General features: G+C 49.7%; 1 protein-coding gene across 1 annotated transcript in view; it reads right to left on the reverse strand.

The window, feature by feature from the left end:
- SOS1 (SOS Ras/Rac guanine nucleotide exchange factor 1) overlaps positions 1-20,172 on the reverse strand; it is a 43,183-nt gene extending 23,011 nt beyond the window's left edge. Inside the window, exon 1 of the mRNA XM_032948449.2 lies at positions 17,196-20,172. Coding sequence (XP_032804340.2) covers positions 17,196-17,273 — 78 coding nt within the window. The 5' untranslated portion in view covers positions 17,274-20,172. The remainder of the gene's footprint in view (positions 1-17,195) is intronic.
- Positions 20,173-20,187: the final 15 nt, after the last annotated feature.

A 20,187-nucleotide genomic window follows, 5' to 3' on the forward strand; every position in this document is an offset into this window, starting at 1 on the left:
TACCCCGGTGTCTACAAACTAAGTTGTGTCTGCGGCAGTAGATACATTGGGGAAACTAAAACGACATGTCTCGGACCGTGTTCGTGGAACACAAGGCAGATCTGAAACACGGTAGGACCAATACCTCGGCCGTGGCTGATCATTGTTTAACGCTGTAGGCTCACATTAAATTGATTTTTCCAAGACGAAGGTACTATGCAAACCCACTGGCTTGTTTCAGTAGCTTTCTCTCTCTCACCTGAAGACGCATTTCTTTTTTTACAAAAAATATGAACATCAACACACATTTAACAAATGCGATGGGGAAAAAAATTATTTGGAATAAAAAATGTGTGCGGAATTTTTGACCTTCCGTGTGATATATGTGGTTGTGCAAAAAATAGATATTTTAAGATGAGACTTCAGTTGTTTATGTCCTTGCTTAAAACCATAAACTCACTGCACTTGAGAAGCAAGTTCAATCACAAGCCACTACCTGGTTTTGAACTCAGGGTGTCAGAAGTAACAGCACAGTCCTCTGACCTTGGAGACATCCACCAACATCACATTACACTTTGGTGCTGCACTTAATTTGGCTGAATCCCAGTTCTAAACATTAAGAATATCACCCTCAGCGGCCGCGTGGATGGGCAAGTGCTGCCCCCAACTGTGTGGGTCAGAGGACACTTGGCGAGATGTCAGAAGGAGTTCCGTGATATCCATTTCCGTGGGCCATTCGAATAGATTCTTCACCTCACAACACGATGCCAATACTTATATTCCTCACAATTACCCTCATGATGATTTTGTGTGATGCACCTATGACACTCTTCGCTGGAGGAAATTACTAATTTCCCCTACAGGTGAGTGTGTCACACATCTTTCTCTCCTGCCACAAACTGATCCACCGTCCCCCCCGCCCCCTCCCTTAAGTCGCTGAGTAACAGCCGGTAAAATAAGTTGGGCCTCTAATGAGCAGCCACCCGAGTGCGGTTCAGACCGGCTTTGTGGTTACACGTTTTACTGCAGGGCCCAGTAGTGACGAGGCAGGAAGCCGGGACCGGTACACAGCACCGAGACCCCAGGTGGCAGTGGGCGTTATCTCAGGCCCTGGGGACGTCTTGGCCCACATGGGAGAAGACGCAAGTTGTGTGGTGCAGCTGGTTTGCAGTCGCGAGTCCTTTCACTTCAAAACTGTTGACATTTGCATTGGCGAATGTTTTTGGACAAAGCATAATGTGCAACACACCGGACTTCTTCAAAACCCCACATTTTTGTAAATGTAACCATGAAAAAAATAACGTACGGTCTTGTGTCAATCCACTGCTGGATGAAGGCCTCCTCACACCGCGTCTGTCATGGGGGTTGCTTGATCATACTTCACCGCGCTGGTCAGCGGGAGTTGACGAGGGGGTGGGGGCGTCACTCAGACTGGTTCAGATATCACTCGGCACCCATGTTAGCTGTGGCCAGGAGAGGTAAAACGGTGAAATGTGCAACCACCCTGCCCCCGCTCCCCTCCCCACTGTAAAACTTGAATACGACCGTGAGAGGGAAAGTAACACCAACGGAGTACGGCAATTTTTTTGCGGTTAGCAGCCAGGCATGCGCCCACCGACTAAGAAACGCGCGCAGTTTTCAGTGGATGAAAACTATGTTAAAATATTTGTTTTTGAGAGCGACCTGCTGGGCTTAACGCTCGCACGCACACAGGCGCACGCAACCAGTCGGTTTTTGTTCGAGCCCCCCCCCCCCCTCGCCGTATCGTCTCAAGCCGCACCCCGCACCGACGGTCCGCGGCTAAAGCTAGAGAGGGCAATTTTCCCACAATATTGTTGCGTACGGCAAAGTTTCTGTCCACATTGCTCGGTTCAACACGGGCCTCAATGCTGACTAAATACTGATCCACGTCGGTCTACGACAGGCAGCTTGGTCCCAATGCCTTTTGAAGCGCATTGCGATGCACATGCAACAGAAGCATTCTGTAATTGGCTGGAAACGCCATGTGGGTCATCATGGAAGCTTGGACAAATGTGGCCAAATGCTTATTCAGGCACATTGGACTATGTTGCCAAGTGTAGTTGGTTGGAGTGATGGAGGTTGCACTGTTAGAGGTTCTGGTCATTGAGGTTGTGGTATTAGAGGTGGCGGTGATGGAGGTTGCAGTGATGAAGGTTTGTGGTATTAGATGGTGAGACGTTAGGAGATTGCAGTGATGGAAGTTGTGGTGATGGAGGTTGTGGTATTAGAGGTTGCGGTGATGGAGGTTGTGGTATTAGATGGTGAGATGTTAAGAAATTGCAGTGATGGAAGTTGTGGTGATGGAGGTTGTGGTATTTGAGGTTGCGGTGATGGAGGTTGCAGTGATGAAGGTTTGTGGTATTAGATGGTGAGATGTTAGGAGATTGCAGTGATGGAAGTTGTGGTGATGGAGGTTGTGGTATTAGAGGTTGCAGTGATGGAAGTTGTGGTGATGGAGGTTGTGGTATTAGAGGTTGCAGTGATGGAAGTTGTGGTGATGGAGGTTGTGGTATTAGAGGTTGCAGTGATGGAGGTTTGTGGTATTAGATGGTGAGATGGTAAGAGGTTGCAGTGATGGAGATTGTGGTGATGGAGGTTGTGGTATTAGAGGTTGCAGTGATGGAGATTGTGGTGATGGAGGTTGTGGTATTAGAGGTTGCGGTAATGGAGGTTCGGATTTTAGAGATTGCGGTGATGGAGATTGTGGTGATGGAGGTTGAGGTATGGGAGGTTGCGGTGATGGAGGTTGCGGTGATGGAGGTTGCGGTGATGGAGGTTGCGGTGATGGAGGTTGCGGTGATGGGAGGTTGGGGTGTTGGGAGGTTGGGGTGTTGGGAGGTAGCTGCATTATGATTGCAGCATTGGGGGATGAGGGAGAGAGACTGAGTGAGAAGCGCAAGCAGGCGGTGGGCGGGTGGGTGTGAGGGCAGGCGGGTAGGTGGGAGGGGGCGAGGGGCAATTTCATGCAAAATGATGACGAATCACTCTTGAGTCACGGTCACGAGTTCACGCGCCTAACGTGGGGCGACGCTGGGGAGAGAGTGCAGGCGGGCAGGGTGTGTGCATGTACGTGCGTCAAGTGAGCTGGCGTGCAAGGCATGGGGAGGGGTGTGCGCACGCACGCGTAGTAAGTCTTGCGGGGCCAGGCAAAGGGCCCGGGATTTGAAACCTGCAACAGCTGCTCGAGCCTAACGCTGTTTCACCGTGTCCAAGACACAACAGAGCACCCCAGCAGGGCCTGTCGCCCCGTGTCTCCCTTCTCCTCTCGACTCCGCCACTCTCACCCCGAGTCACGTCGCACCTCCCCCCACCCTCGCCCCCAAATCAAATCCTCAGCGGTTCTGCAGCCAGCCTCTCCGTCTCTCCCTCCTGCTGGCACAAATCTGATTTGGACAGCCGGTCTAAACTAGCCAGACGCACACTGCACACTGGGAAGGCACTCCACAGCTTCAAACGCGGGGTCAGTCGGGCATCACTCTGAACCCTTAGAGACACGAGCACAAAAGGCTTCCAGCATTACCATTAGTGTTATTATTCAGGGCAGCAACAGCTACTTAATTTGATGAATCAGCAATTTATGTTAATATTGCGAATACATTAACTCCCATTATCTAATGGATAATATGAAAGTATTAATCCATAAGTGAAAGCGATGATCGGGGCAAAACCCAAGGATGCGGAAGAGGATTGCGTCACTACATTAACGATTCGCAACATCGTGATCGGACACTGGCATCGCAGGCAGTGTGCAGGGCACACCACACTCTTGAAGTGGACGCCGCCCAAATCCACAAAGCCTCACTGCTGCCGGTCCAAGCTTATGCAACGTGCAGCTCTGGCATCGTCCAAAGTTGGAATGTTTGAATTGCGTAGAAGTCGCCCGGCTGTCATCAGTTGCACAGCCATATGACATCGAGCAACCACCAGATCTGAAAACGGTCAATCGGCAGAAAATGTCGTCGCACGGTTGTTGGGGAGGCCGGCGATGAGACGCACACGTGGGGGTCACGGCAACACGCATTCCCTGCCGAGTTTCGGCAATCGGTTGCCTAGCGCCAGACGGGTTGCGCCGGATCGTGCAGGCGAAGCGTTAAGGGCGGCGCAGCGTTTGGGAAATCACACTCGCTCGGGGATGTTCCATCGCCCGTGACCCTGAGTGCCCCCATGACCGCTCTGCCACGGCCCACCCAGGGAGCATCGTGCGCGTGCGTGCCGCGGATAAATATTTACAACAGCTTTTAAATAAACCGCACAACGGCTATTTCTGCGCACGTCACCGCACGTCTGAAGAGTCGCTCTCGGGCGGCCATTGGAAAAGTGACAATTTGAATGCCATCATTTATTGTGTACCGTATTACAAATGACAATGAGTTTATTGTAAATCATTAAATTCTAATTACATTCCCATCTTAAGTGAGAAGGAAATAAGTGGTTTAATTTCCCCTTCACAGTGGAGGAATTTTGCCAGAAAATGCAAATTTTTCATTAAATAGATAAAATCTGTCTTTTGAAGGGGCAGGTTTGGTTTGCACAGACTTGTATAATTCATGCCTGGGTGGCAGGTGAATAACTGTTTACAATAGGACCCGAATAACTGACTTTATGGCTATGCAAAGTATGTTTATGTGCAAATCGCATGCAATGACAGAATTTAATGTGTGCTCAGAATAACTCGGATAAAGCCATCCTAAGACAACAACCTTTAAAAAATACGAACATAAAATGTACACATCCACCCGCGCTCGCGGACACTACAACCCCAGGCTGCTTGCCTGGACTCGTGGATTCGCATGTCTGGTGCGCGGCACCAAGGACTCTGCCGAAGCTACCTTGGCGCTGCTCGCCACAAAATGGCAAAACGCCGCCGGCCTTATGGCGGGAGATCACAGTGGGAGCGACGCCACCACTGCCACCGCGATCACAGTGGGAGCGACGCCACCACTGCCACCGCGCCGTCGCCGGGTATCAACGGCACGCCCTGCCGTACCTCGCTGTGCCCTGTTCGGACGGCCTGCCCACAACACACCCACCCGCCTCCCCACCGACCCTCGCACCAAAATGCTTTTTGCGTTTAGGTTGTTGTCCTTCCCCGCACCTCCGATTAGTAGTTGGCTACGTACCGTGGGAAAGAAGTTCAACATAGATACGGATATACAAACAGCTCCTAAAGTCCACCAGGCTTCCCCACGTCACAGCACGCACACACGGACTATAGGCTGGTAAATAAAGAAGACAACATGGTCCAACCAGGTGGTGGTGGTGAAATGAGTGGGGAATGGATGTTTGGAGAATTGATGCCACCGAGGGCTAAGATGCCTGCTTCGTGGCACTAGGCTGATTCAACAACGTGGGATAAAACTACCGTGCCACGTCCATAAAACGAGTACCACGTTGTGAGAAGCTATAACAGCGGTGATCCTTTGCCAGAAAAATGTGAAACTTCAAAGACTTGTTCAGGGACACGTTGGAGATAAGCGCTGCCCAATGCTCGCTTGAGCACGGATGCATTTTGACCGAATAGAGTTCCATCGGCCGTAAACAATAACGATGGTGGTGATAAGTAAATTATATTTGTCAGTCTGAGAAAACATGTCACACGAGGCAGAGATGTATTGACGGGTCAGCAGGCAGTGCTGGGCAAGGCCGGGCGCCGCCGTGTGTTCCTGGAGGAGGGCGGCGCCGTGTGTTCCTGGAGGATGGTGCCGCCGTGTGTTCCTGGAGGAGGGCGGCGCCGTGTGTTCCTGGAGGATGGTGCCGCCGTGTGTTCCTGGAGGAGGGCGGCGCCGTGTGTTCCTGGAGGATGGTGCCGCCGTGTGTTCCTGGAGGATGGTGCCGCCGTGTGTTCCTGGAGGATGGTGCCGCCGTGTGTTCCTGGAGGATGGTGCCGCCGTGTGTTCCTGGAGGATGGTGCCGCCGTGTGTTCCTGGAGGATGGTGCCGCCGTGTGTTCCTGGAGGATGGTGCCGCCGTGTGTTCCTGGAGGATGGTGTCAGCGCTCTCGGGCACGTTCCCATGTTTGGACTGCTGCTCAGTCATTAAGCCTCGACTGCTGGCCATCATTCCTTCAAGCGACGTGTCCTGCCCAAGGCTATGCTTCCTTTCCTTAACAGTCAACGTGACGTCTCTAACTTACATTTGAAGCGCACAGCACACACAAAAAAAATCACAACCCCCCCCCCTCCTCGCACTGCTCCACGATGGAATTCCCTACATACACACACACACAACCTTGCTCAATTTAATACAAATGTTTACTCCGACCGATTACAACTCTGACGGTGCTGTGCGTTGCTGGCCGCTTTGGGCCTATGCTCAGCAACCGTGTAAAAAAAAAATCACAATCACTAAACCTCGCAAGAATCCAAACCACGAGGAGCATGGTGGAGTGGGGGAGCAGGTGATGTGACCACGAGTGAGGGAATCTCTGCCGTTCGTCCCCAACGTCTCAATTTCATGCACAAGCCACCCTTTTAGGGCGACGGGCACAGGCACCGCGCTGTTACTTAACGAGATGGAAAGCAAAATAAATTAGAATTATTATTTCAGGCAACGGCACGAGTATATTCGCTTTGCTGTACACCCGCCCTCAACCGACGAGCAGAGGACAAACGCGTGCTAACATGCTGTTTGCCTGTTTTTCACTTTATTTGTACAACCTACAACCTTCGTAAAAATGAGGGTACTGTGCGCTGGATACGGAGAGCGAGAGCAAGACAGCGAGTGTGCGAGAAGGGTGGGTGGCGCGGTCAGGTTTAATTTCTTCTAATTATAAATAAATAAATTGGTGTCTATTTGCCCACCCTGGGGTGAATATGATACAGGGGCATAGTGCCGAGTAGTGCCACCCCCTTTCCCTGGGCCCAGCATTCTGAGTTTAGCCTTTTTACCCACCAAGGGCATCCCCTAGGCGCCCTTGAGGCTGAAAAGTTCAACACAGCCTGGAATGAGCACACACTGAAAGCCTCCGTGAGGTCTCACGAGGATGGTATGAACATTCTGTGACATCCTTGCCGAGAACACCCACTCATAGGGTTGGTACCATAAGCATCACAACCGCTCAGTAGGTGCCAAGGTGTGTATCCACCCACTGTCTCAGTCACGTGCAGTCCCAAGGAACATAACTTTACACTCTGCCCACTCATCAACAGAGATCCTACGTTACACTCCTGATAAGAACCGACGCTCAGGTGCATTATAAAATATAATTCTGTGGTGGCCATGTCTGACACTGCACTGGCACCGTTCAGATTCTAGGTTGAAGTTTTTTTGGCTTTGCAGGCCAGTCTACAATCAATGCATAAGAGGCCGTCAAAAATTCTGCCTTTGCATGAAATCTTGACAAGAGCATCTCTATGCAACAGCTTAGAAGCCACCTGCTTGTCTGTTGACAAATGCAGCATTGAGCCTGCTGCACGGCAGGCCCATAAAGGATGGCCAGCAATGGCCTGTAGCATCATTCCTAGGTCGTTGCCGAACTGGGCCGCGCTATTAAGGGAAGATACCTTAGTGTGCGCGTTGATTCCAGGGACACAATCGGTGACACCACATAATTGGTGAAGAAGGTGAAGGCGGTTTGAAGATGACACCGCTGGGCAGCACCCAATGCCGCATCTCACAGCGTCGGGGGACAAAGGGCAGCGGAGCCGCGTGCGGCACACACACGGTCTCGCCGAGGACGCCCCCCCCCCCGGCACCGCGTGACCCGGCCACGTTCGTCGCTCACAGAGGGATTCCCTCTCCCTTTGTCTCGTCACCAAAGCAGCGCGCGAATAAAGGGGACGGTCTTAGGCTACGGGGTCGTGACCCAGAAGGGGCAGGGGTCACAGGGGGCTCAGATGGAGGTCGAGAAGCGGAGAATACTGCGCCAAATTCCCTAGCACCCCCCCCCCCAACAATTAATACCGTATTGATTATACCGTGATCTTCATGTGAATTTTTTTTTTACAATTGTTTAACAGGAAAAACATCGCACATTCTATTCGTGAGCGCGTCACTTGAGGAACGAAATTCCGTGGTTGGAGAAAACTCACGCGTATGATAGGAGGGTAACACTCAAAGCTCTGCAGGGATAGATTAAATTAATCCTGGCCAACCTACAAACCATGCCTACAACACCTGAACAAGGTAAAACAAAGACGCGATGTTACATCAGTAATCACACCATAAACACCTGTCCCCGCATGGTCACCGTATGCTGCCAGCTTTCACCGGGGGACAGGAGGAAAGAGAGTCTGCGCTGGCTTTACAAAATGCGCGCCAAACGTGAAAGCCATCGGTGGGACGCAATTACGATGATAGTTCAGGGAGGAAGCGTGGTTGTTTCCCCAGTAAAAAAATATATATTCTGTAAAACGTACCACTTAATGCGAGAAAAGGCTGCTGTCTAAAAGGTCCGATGTGTAAATGCTCAGGGATTTTTAAAAGTTTTTTTAATGGGCGGCTATTACATGAGAGCCAAGTGCCATATAATATTTAACAGCCAGAAAGTACTGATTATCATTATTTTAAATGAAGAGGATCTGAGGTAAAAAAAAAGTCTAAAGACAATAGCCACTATTTGCGAAAGCTTCCCGAAACTTAGAGGTGCCAATGAAAATGTTTTAACAATGGAATTTGGCGGTAAAATATGCGCAGACCCGTGAAGAAAGTACCTGAAGAAATAAACTTGGTGTCATTCGCAAAGTGAAAAGGGGAAACATTCCTAGACCAGAGGGTATATAAACTGTAGAGATCATCAAAGCAGCGGGACCAATTTCTTGAAATAAAAGCAAGTAGACTTGCTCGCTCAATGCTTACACAGGAAAGAAAAACCGCAATCATGGAATGACGGATCAATCATTCCTCTATTGGAAAAGGGAGATAAACGGACTCGAAGATCCACAGACCCATTAGCCCCTTATCGTACGTCTATGCATTTTCACGAAGAACATAAGGAACAGCATAACAAAAATAGTCCGAGGTCAAGCAGGAGGGTTAGCAAGGTTTAGGAGAGTATTCTCTACCATCGACCATGCACATCCCATGAACCAGGTTCTGGAAGGTAAGTTTGGTTCATGTTGTGCCTTTGTAGACGATGAAAATACATTTGATTCAGTAGATATTTATGCGGTCACCCAGGGCTCTCACATGCAAATATACTTTTTTTTATGTAGACATTACAGAAGCATTTACAAAAAATGAAACAGCCGCACTGAGATGAGATGAAGGATGTACTGGGATGCATGTTGACATGGGAGTCAGACAAGGTGGCACGCTCTGCAGCAAAGCTATTCAGAACGATGTGAGAAGATATTCGATGAAAATCACACTGGAGAAACTAAGGCATAAATATAAATGGAGAAAAACATGAACAATCTTACAATTTGCTGACAACATAGACAATGTCCAATGGGAATTCAATAAAGGCAATGTTAGAATAAAATAATTTGACAAAAGGCTGCAAAATTGGGTTCAGGATGAATACGAGCAAATTAAAGGTCATGTACAACAAGCTCACTCAACAATTGGGGCCGTCTTTAGGAGGGTCACAAACTGGAAAACACAGCAGCAGGTTGTGAATATCCACGACAGCTACTGAAGGCAGACCGAGAGCAGAAATAGGAAGCAAAAATAAAGAGGTGGAGAAGGGGGCGCAGCGATTGTGGAAAGCTAAACTTGATCATGAAAAGTAACACAGCAACGTGCACCAAAGAAGATTGTTTTAACCAGTGCGTACAACTGGCTTTGGCGTGGTTCAAAAACGGTAATCAAATGTGCGTGCGAAAAATCATAGACACACACGCCTGGGCTTGCATTGCGAGATAGACAGAAGACGACATGGATTAGAGAACACACACAGGTTTAAGTCATAATTCCATTTGTGAATAAAATTGTGACTGAGCAGGACACGTCACTCGAAGAAAGAATGGCCGATGGTCTAGAATAATAACGGCGTGGCAGTCAAGGGATGGAGCTCGGGGATGTCCACCAAGGGGAGCGAAACTACTGGACATCGCTCATCGGATTCCTCCAGTATCAATATTATGATTCTGAATCTGCTCATGTACAGGTGCCTGGTAGTTTATTACAACGCAGAGTTGCGAGACATGGTGACAGCAGCTTGTGAAGGCCTTCATCCTGCAGTGAACTGATAATGATGACGATGATGTACACTCATACACTGACCGATCACCGCGTTGGATAACAGTGTACAATAAGTATAAAAAAATAATCAAAATACAAATGACTGACCCTCGTACACATAGGCCACGGTCAAATGACCGTGCATGTGACTATTTTTCACTGCGACATTAAGGCGATAAAAAAGTGCTATTACACAAATGTATCTGCGCACCAACAAACAGTTGATAATGTTAATTTTAAAAGGTATCTCAAATAATGAGCGCAAACCAGTTTGCTGCATTTCATCTGAAAAAGAAATAGGTCAGCTATTTTCAATTCCAAGAGGTGCTGTGGTTTTCAGATTTCAGAGAGGCCCACCGTTGACTCGGCGTGCCCGGCTTGTACGAGTTAAAAAAAATCTGATCAGAGGAGGCGGTGGCACGAGCCGAGCTCTTGGCTCTTGCTTGGCCCCTCGAACGTTTCAGCGCACCCGGAAGGCACTGGCCGTAGGTGAAAGCGCGCGGCGAAACAAACGCCGCCGCCGCCGCCGGGTGAGCCGCGGCAAAGCGAATGTGGCTGCATCGAAGCTGTCGTCTGCTTTGGCCGGTCGACGATTAACAAACAAAAAACCCCTGCAAACAAAATAAGATTTTTTTTTACTTCCTTGAGCCTAACCCAACTCTGAGGACAGCAGTTCGTTGTCGTGAACGACGGACAGAGCGGCTCTCCACAGGGCGCGCAGAAACTCCGTATCTCGTTCGAGTATCCCGCTCGAGAAGATGCAATAGGCCAAGTGGTTGCACGGTGTTACCTGCTATGGACATTTCCTGGCATTATGCGATGTACTATCCGCGAGGAGTTCCGGGAGACGTTTATTCCCTTCACGACATGACCCCAATAACACAAATGGGATATAGATAATGATACATTTTTAAACTCTTGTGTCAAAAACAAAGATAACATTGTCATCTAGATTTTACTTTTGAAAACAAGTTTCTAAGGGTATATAGCAATGGCACTGTGTAAAGTGAAAGCGACTGGAAAAATGCATTCCTGCAGACTAGCAGCCGTAAGAATTGGGTGTTTTTTGTTGTTATGAAACGACATGCACACACACCCGACCGGCAGCGCTCTCGGCTTTCATGCAGAAAACTTCACTCCTAAAGGACGTCGAACGGATCAACATAAACGCACACCGTCGATGCTGTCCAATTCTACACTCCGGCTCGCCCCGACACGCACCGGAACCCACGGGGGCCTGGGCACACAGGTTCCCTTCTGGCCCCGATCGGTTTGCGAACACGGACGCGCGATTGCGATCCTTCGTACCACGCACACAGGCACCTTGCTGCAGTGCGGCCGAAATCATTACGGTGCAGGTAAGGCCGGGAGTCAGACAATGGCGGCTATAAAAATACAAGACTGTACCATTTACCACTTTACAGCCACTGTGGCCTGGCGAGCAATCAGTTGGCACCAGCGAGACGCTCCAGTGCACGAGCACACGGACTGTAATGGGAGCACCGCTCGGCATGCAATGTGACAACGCGAACACACACACACACTCTTGCTGGTCTCGCAAAGTGTCCAAGATGTATTGGGATGCTTTCGCTGGTTTTCTTCCTTGCGATTAATGTATTTTAAGTGAATAAACAACAAGACTCGTTTTGCTCTTTGCTAACAGTCGACGTTTCAGCCAGCTGGTCTTACTCAGGGAGGCTCAACAGATGAAGAAATTTTGGGTGTTTTTTTAAATAACTTTTCACTCAACAAGTGCTGACTTGGCCAAAAGGCAGACTATTTATGCACAGCACATATATAGTATGTTGTACACATGTCACTAAAATACGCAGCATGGCACGAAACACGACCGCTGTTTTGCAGCATAGGGCAACAACTTTCCAAGCCTACTGACGGGCAGCGTGCTTTAAGATGTTGCGAATTAAAACTCAGAGACTATGCACACGTTGCAATGATGTCCATGGGCTGGCATGATAGAACCCTCAGGTTTAACGATAGTGGCGAAGATTAGGGGGGGGATACATGGATGATTGCGGCACTCAACATTAATGATTATCATAATCAGCCATGATGAATCCACAGCTGGATGAAAGCCAACATAAGCTGCTGCAAGCTCTTCACGATCCTGAAATGTAATAATCCACCCCGTCACCTGTACCACAAGCGGATTAATCATCGCCAGCAACAGCACCATTGGTCACATTCTACTGCCGCTTTCCAACGAGGTATCTCTCGCATCGCATGAGCCATGCGGGCAGAGTGAAGGGGGTCTTGCAAAGGTTGCGACCATGGCTCACGACGCGAGGCGTCTTCCTCGTCGGAGCGGTGACGAGGCTAGCGACGATGGGAGCGTTCGTCTGGTCGTGGCAGCGGCGTGCGTTCTGCATGCCCTGCAAAGCGGTAGTTTCCTCACTCTCTTCTTCCTCATCCATTCTTTATTTATTTGGTTTGTTTTACTCCATTTGCTATTGCACTCTTTCACAATTTGTATCCCAATTCTTCCTGCAGACCGTCCATGTACTACTCAGCAAAATGTTTAATAATGCAGGCTGCTCTTGCTATCCTCATACAAGCAACAGACACGTGCCGCAATAATATCCTTCAAGGGACTATCTTACAAATCCACTTCAGCTGTGCAGACGAGCCAGTGGTTTGGCCTGTCGCTATCGGACAGGCCAATTAATCCTCAAGAATAGAGAGCTCGGCTAAATTAGAGGCAAAAGGCACATTTTATACGACACATAAATAGTGTCGTCATTGGTGACCACACTGGGTTGTGGACATCAAATTTACCGCATATTAAAACTCTGGCGTTCTATCACACTGGAGACCAGGACTCTAACCTATGTTCTCACCGGCACAGATGAGGTGCGCTACCAGAGATGCCGGATATCTAAACGCCCATTCTCCCGACACCCGGAGCGTCAGCAGCGAGGAGCGTGTGCACACATGCACCACGGCACACATGCACCACGGCACACGTGCACCACGGCACCACAGCACACATGCACCACGGCACATACCGCAATGCACACTAACCAAAAATGTGTACACCAAGAGATGCACCGAAGACCAAGATCCCCCACGTTGCCTACCTACATGAGCTGTTGGGAACGGTGCTGTTCGCGAGCCTGATAACGTGCAGCATAGCGCACGAGGGGGTGGTGTGGCTAAAACCGCGCCTGGCCGCCTTTGTCTCCCCACTGCTGATGTTTCAACACCATACCAAATAACTCAATTAAGGCTGAGTCAACCTAGGGAAGGCCCAGGCCCGGTCGAGATACACCAACACTCCACACACACTACACGTACAGCTCATGCATACATGAATGCTAAACTGGATTTGTTTTTTCACCAGGTAAGGCCCACTGAGTTACGTAGCTCTTTATCAGAAGCAACCTGGCCACAAATGACAGCTCAACGAAGTGACTGACTACGTGGATATGTATAGCAGCCAAATACTCCACAATGCGTAATCGCAGCACACGCACCAAAGCACAAAACAATGCCACTGACCAAACACAGCGCGGTCACAAACACCACCCATGTACTGTACAGCATCAGTGACAGCGAAGAGGAGAGCTTTCACCACAGTGCACACACACGCACGTGAACTGTGCTTCGTAGCACACACACACACAACACACACGCGCGCCTGGGAGTGCGGGGCCCAGGGCACACTCAAATGCGTACGCCAACAACACGCACCAGCGTATCACACCAACACGGGCGGCACTCTCAAACGACAACACCGCAACATTCAACACGGCCAATGTCAAACTAAGGCAACAACATCAACATCGGCAGGAACGCACGGTCCTACAAACACGCCGAGCGTTCAACCTGTACTGTCCTCCGGGGCACACGGGCTGCTGCTGCTGCTGCTGTGTGCTGTGCCAGGCACGCCAAGCGCAGCACAAGCCGCCTGTACTCACCGCACAACACCCCAGCGAAGAAGGGCCGTAAACACTCAAAACGGTACACACACGCCCACGACTGAGTACATGCAACGGGGTCCCACCACTCGCTACTAAAATGTTCGTACCCTATGCGTATCAATGGGGCACACGCAGTGCGTGGGACACAACACTCTGTGCATGGTGCACCATCGCGCCTGAATGTCCGAGTGCACGTTCCATCACGGCACTCTAATCAAGAGCAACATAGTACACAGGCCTCTGTTAGTGCAGCACTCTCTCACAAGCAGTGCTGCACTTAGCAGCACAAGTACATGCGGTGCCAAGTGTAGCACCCACAACACAATGGGGTCCTAGTATCAGAGTACACACACTCCAGTGTGCACAGGCCTGTGAGTGGTGTACAGTACTGCAATCACAAACACTTCACAAGCACACGCGCTGCACACATCAAAGGGAAAATAGTGCAGTGCACGTATAACAACACACACACCTATGATTGCATAACACGTTTTGCGGTACACAGCTCACACTGCGCTCAGCCTCGTGCACGTTGACAGCATGAGAAATCAGCTCTACACTCCACATCACATTCTACACACAAAGTGTGCACATACATCAAGTTGCACATCATAATACACATCATATAGCGTACACACAAATCAGCATATGCACATCAGCGTGCAGTGCACACCCATCATTCTGTACACAATTAATTATGTACACACATTATTATTGTTGTGAATACACATCACAGTATTGGTGTAATAGTCTACGCACATCATAGTACCCAAGTCAGTGTACACACGTCACAATACACACGTAATAGTGTACACACATCACACTACACACGTAAAAGTGTACACACACCACAGTACACATAACTGTGGTATACCAAACTTCAGTGTACACGGATCACAGCGTACATAGACACACATTACAGTGTAAACATCAGTGTACACACACATTACAGTGTAGACACACCAGTGTACACACACACATTACAGTGTAGACACACCAGTGTACACACACACATTACAGTGTAGACACACCAGTGTACACACACACATTACAGTGTAGACACACCAGTGTACACACACACATTACAGTGTAGACACACCAGTGTACACACACACATTACAGTGTAGACACACCAGTGTACACACACACACATTACAGTGTAGACACACCAGTGTACACACACACATTACAGTGTACACACACCAGTGTACACACACACATTACAGTGTACACACACCAGTGTACACACACACACATCACAGTGTAGACACATCACAGTGTAGACACATCACAGTGTAGACACATCACAGTGTAGACACATCACAGTGTAGACACATCACAGTGTAGACACATCACAGTGTAGACACATCACAGTGTAGACACATCACAGTGTAGACACATCACAGTGTAGACACAACACAGTGTAGACACATCAGTGTAGACATAACACAGTGTAGACACATCACAGTGTAGACACAACACAGTGTAGAGACATCACAGTGTAGAGACATCACAGTGTAGACACAACACAGTGTAGACACATCACAGTGTAGACACATCACAGTGTAGACACATCACAGTGTAGACACATCACAGTGTAGACACATCAGTGTAGACACATCACAGTGTAGACACATCACAGTGTAGACACATCACAGTGTAGACACAACACAGTGTAGACACATCAGTGTAGACATAACACAGTGTAGACACATCACAGTGTAGACACAACACAGTGTAGAGACATCACAGTGTAGACACATCACAGTGTAGACACATCACAGTGTAGACACATCACAGTGTTCACACAACACAGTGTAGAGACACATCACAGTGTAGAGACATCACAGTTTAGACACATCACAGTGTAGACACATCACAGTGTAGACACATCACAGTGTAGAGACACATCACAGTGTAGACACATCACAGTGTAGAGACATCACAGTGTAGAGACACATCACAGTGTAGACACATCACAGTGTAGACACAACACAGTGTAGAGACACATCACAGTGTAGACACATCACAGTGTAGACACATCACAGTGTAGACACATCACAGTGTAGACACATCACAGTGTAGAGACATCACAGTGTAGACACAACACAGTGTAGACACAACACAGTGTAGACACACATCAAAGTGTAGACACATCACAGTGTAGACACATCACAGTGTAGAGACACATCACAGTGTAGAGACACATCACAGTGTAGACACATCACAGTGTAGACACATCACAGTGTAGACACAACACAGTGTAGAGACACATCACAGTGTAGACACCACAGTGTAGAGACATCACAGTGTAGACACAACACAGTGTAGACACAACACAGTGTAGACACACATCAAAGTGTAGACACATCACAGTGTAGACACATCACAGTGTAGAGACACATCACAGTGTAGAGACACATCACAGTGTAGACACATCACAGTGTAGACACATCACAGTGTAGACACAACACAGTGTAGAGACACATCACAGTGTAGACACCACAGTGTAGAGACATCACAGTGTAGACACAACACAGTGTAGACACAACACAGTGTAGACACACATCAAAGTGTAGACACATCACAGTGTAGACACATCACAGTGTAGACACATCACAGTGTAGAGACATCACAGTGTAGACACAACACAGTGTAGACACATCACAGTGTAGACACAACACAGTGTAGACACATCACAGTGTAGACACATCACAGTGTAGACACAACACAGTGTAGACACATCACAGTGTAGACACATCACAGTGTAGACACATCACAGTGTAGAGACACATCACAGTGTAGACACATCACAGTGTAGAGACACATCACAGTGTAGACACAACACAGTGTAGACACAACACAGTGTAGACACAACACAGTGTAGACACAACACAGTGTAGACACAACACAGTGTAGACATCACAGTGTAGAGACACATCACAGTGTAGACACATCACAGTGTAGACACACCACAGTGTAGACACACAACACAGTGTAGACACACCACAGTGTAGACACACATCACAGTGTAGACACACACACATCACAGTGTAGACACATCACAGTGTTCACACACCACAGCGTACAACAGCACCACCACCACGACCACACGACGCTGGGGCCGCGTCCGTACCTTGCGCAGGGCCGCGATGAACAGTCCCCGCCATTTCGAGGCCGCCTCGTCGCTGCTGAAGTCGTAGACTGGCTGCATCGTGCCTCTCTCTCTCGTTCTTTCTCTCAACACACGGCACTCACACACACACACTGAGGCACACGGGGCTGATCCTTCCTCTACATGCGAAAGCCTCTCCCTGCCGCCTCCTCTGTCCCAGCGCTCGGCGTGTACTGTAGTACAGTGTTGTACTGTATAGAGCGCGTTAGTCCGACGGTAAAGATCCAGCAGCGTTGGTGGCGATTCTCTCGCCGGGACGCACGCACGGAGATGGGGCGACGGTGATGGCACCGTCGCGATAGTTACAAGTACTGTAGTAGTTGCAGGAGGTTTGTGCGCGTGTCTTCAACACAACACAAGGAAGGTTGGCGGCGGGCCCACGCACAACAGAGAAGACCCTCGTCACATCCACCGCCGGCCACCTCCTTCCTCTTCGCCGGGGTCTCTGTCGACAAGACGACGGAGTGCCGCCAAACCGAGGGGCTGGAAGGCGGCGACGGAGGCGAGTCTCGAGCGCTGGGTGGGTGGTGGGGGGGTGCCTACCGCACCGTGCCCGCCACCTCGCCCGCGCGGCCTACACGTGGTGGGGCCGGGCCCTCCTCCACCATCTCCATGGCCCCGGCGGCTCCACCGGGGACTCTCTGGCCCGCGCCTCGCGTGCTCGTGGACGATTTGTGTGGGCGCCGGTCACAGACGCACGGACGGCAAAGCGTCCAAATGCAGACTTCTCTCGGCAGTCCTCTCGCGATGGAGGTCCCGGTTCGGTGTACGGATAATTCGGTTTAGACTTTTATATAATGGCGAGGTGGAGTTTTATGACCCTTGATTCTGAACTACAGATTCCTTAAGTTGATATCTGGCTTTCCCGATTCGGTTTAATCAGATCCCGAGCTGTACTTGGGGAATCTGCAGGAGGATTTATTCTACCTGGAGGTCGAGTTTAACAACGTAGATGTATATTGTGGTTTGTTCAGGTAGAATTATTTTAACCTTCGCGTTCCCAAGTCCTAAGGTCAATTTATTTTGACGAGTTTTTATTTCCGGGCTCCCGAATTCTTCTTTATCCAGATCCAGAATTCGAATATAGCGATGGTAAGTCAAGCCCGTGTGTACCTTGCCGTAGTATTAAGGCCAATTCCCAAAGTAATGTATTCACTGTAGTTAAATTATGGAATCTTCAGTGCCGATTTCCAAACCTGGCGTTGGAACTTCCCAAGTTCTGCTCCGGGTTCGCCGTGATGGAAACCCGCGGGCCCGGCCGAGCGAGGCAGAACCACCCCACCACCACCTCGTCTTCCTCCTCCTCTAGCGAGTTGTTAACGGCAGCACAGCCCCACGTCGACTGCGTGGTGTTGCAGAGATAATAATAATGCCGCCACCACCACCACCCCTGTCGTCTCTCTGCCCTGGTGGTCTCTCGCCTCGCCCCCTTCCCCGCAGGAGATGCGCGCGCGTGTGGCGGCAGGCGGCGAGGCTGCTTCGCCGCGTGTCTCCCTCTCTTGCTTCGTGCTCGCACAACCCCGAAGCCAAAACACGAACAGGACAAAAACAACCCGAACGAGACGAATTGAAAGAATTCGAAGAAGAGAGGCGGGACGCGCCAGAGGCACAAAGGTCGGAGCCCCGAGCGGCCAGGCCGCGGGGTCCTCCCAGGCGCAGCCTCCCCGGCTCGCTGGACCCCACCGCTCGCTCGCTCGCTCTCTCTCTCGCTAACCACGACGACGGTGACGACGGCTGTGTTGATGGCCGTGAGATGGTCCCGGTGTGATGGTGGTGACTGTTGTGGCTTGGCAGCAGATGGAGAGGTTCAAGGTTCAAGAGGAGGAGGAGGAGCAGCAGTAGCAGCAGCGCCGGCCGCCAGGCCCCGCTTAGCGACTGCTGCTGCTGCTGCACTCCCGCCCGCCCAGTGCGCATGCGACGGGCGGGGATGATGATGATGGTGGTGGTGGAGGGGATTTTTATTTATTTATTGTAGAGGGAGACGGAGATTGGTCGGCATCTGTGAGAAGAAGATGATGATGATGTGGTCGTTGGTGGTGGCGGCTTTTATGTTACAGTATTAGGGGTTTGCCAGACGTTGGAAATAGATTGTGCGCGCGCGGAGTTTTTGTAAAGATGACAAGGTGTTAGACGACACGATGATTATTATGTTTTAAGAATGAGATGAAGGTGATAATCTGTTCGACTGGAATGTGTTACTTTTGAGGGAGGCGAGACGTTTGTTGGCTCTGTTGGTTATTACGTTAGGACGGCGTGAAGCTTTATTTTTTATTTACACTGTTTTGGAGGGTCATGTTCGGAATGAAGAACCATGAGGTATTAAGGGCCAGGTATGTTCATGTTATCTGGATGAGATTGTCCAATAAAGCCACGCACTCTGTATCCCGTGTGTACCTGACGAGGTGGGATCTGATCGTGAGCATTGTTGCCAGCTCCGAGGTTTCCCCTTCAGATCTCTGGGCTTGTTTTGCGTTCACAGAATTTGAACTTGGGGGGGAGGGTGATTTAAGAGGTGACCTTTAGTCTTAGGGTTTTCCTTACGACTGTTTCCCCTCAGTAATAATTTGCAAGTATGCCTTTTTCAACACGCTGACGCGCTATATTAGTGACCCCCTTAATGGGGATCATCAGTCGACTCCAACTCTTGCTACTACCCAAACCCACAACTGTGCGAATCACACAGTGATCTTTAACCACACGGATTAAAGCTGGTTTTATACTCGGAATCATCAGCTCAACTTGCACCTGCTAACCTAATGCATGCAGCTGTCCCATGGAGCGATGCATTATTATTACATCGCACACGGGCTCTTGTTTTTTATTCGGCATTAAAAGTTTCCATTCACTTGTCGTTAAGACGTCTCTCGATGTTGCGACGTTCCATGCAGGAACGCGTGGCCCCGGCGGCTACGTCACAATCGCCGTGTCGGGTCCCTCGCCGCCACCCGTAGAC

The sequence above is a fragment of the Petromyzon marinus genome, chromosome 6 (assembly GCF_048934315.1).
Source record: "Petromyzon marinus isolate PM22_M1 ecotype Great Lakes invasive population chromosome 6, UKy_Petmar_22M1.pri1.0, whole genome shotgun sequence".
In the NCBI taxonomy this organism is placed as follows: domain Eukaryota; kingdom Metazoa; phylum Chordata; class Hyperoartia; order Petromyzontiformes; family Petromyzontidae; genus Petromyzon; species Petromyzon marinus.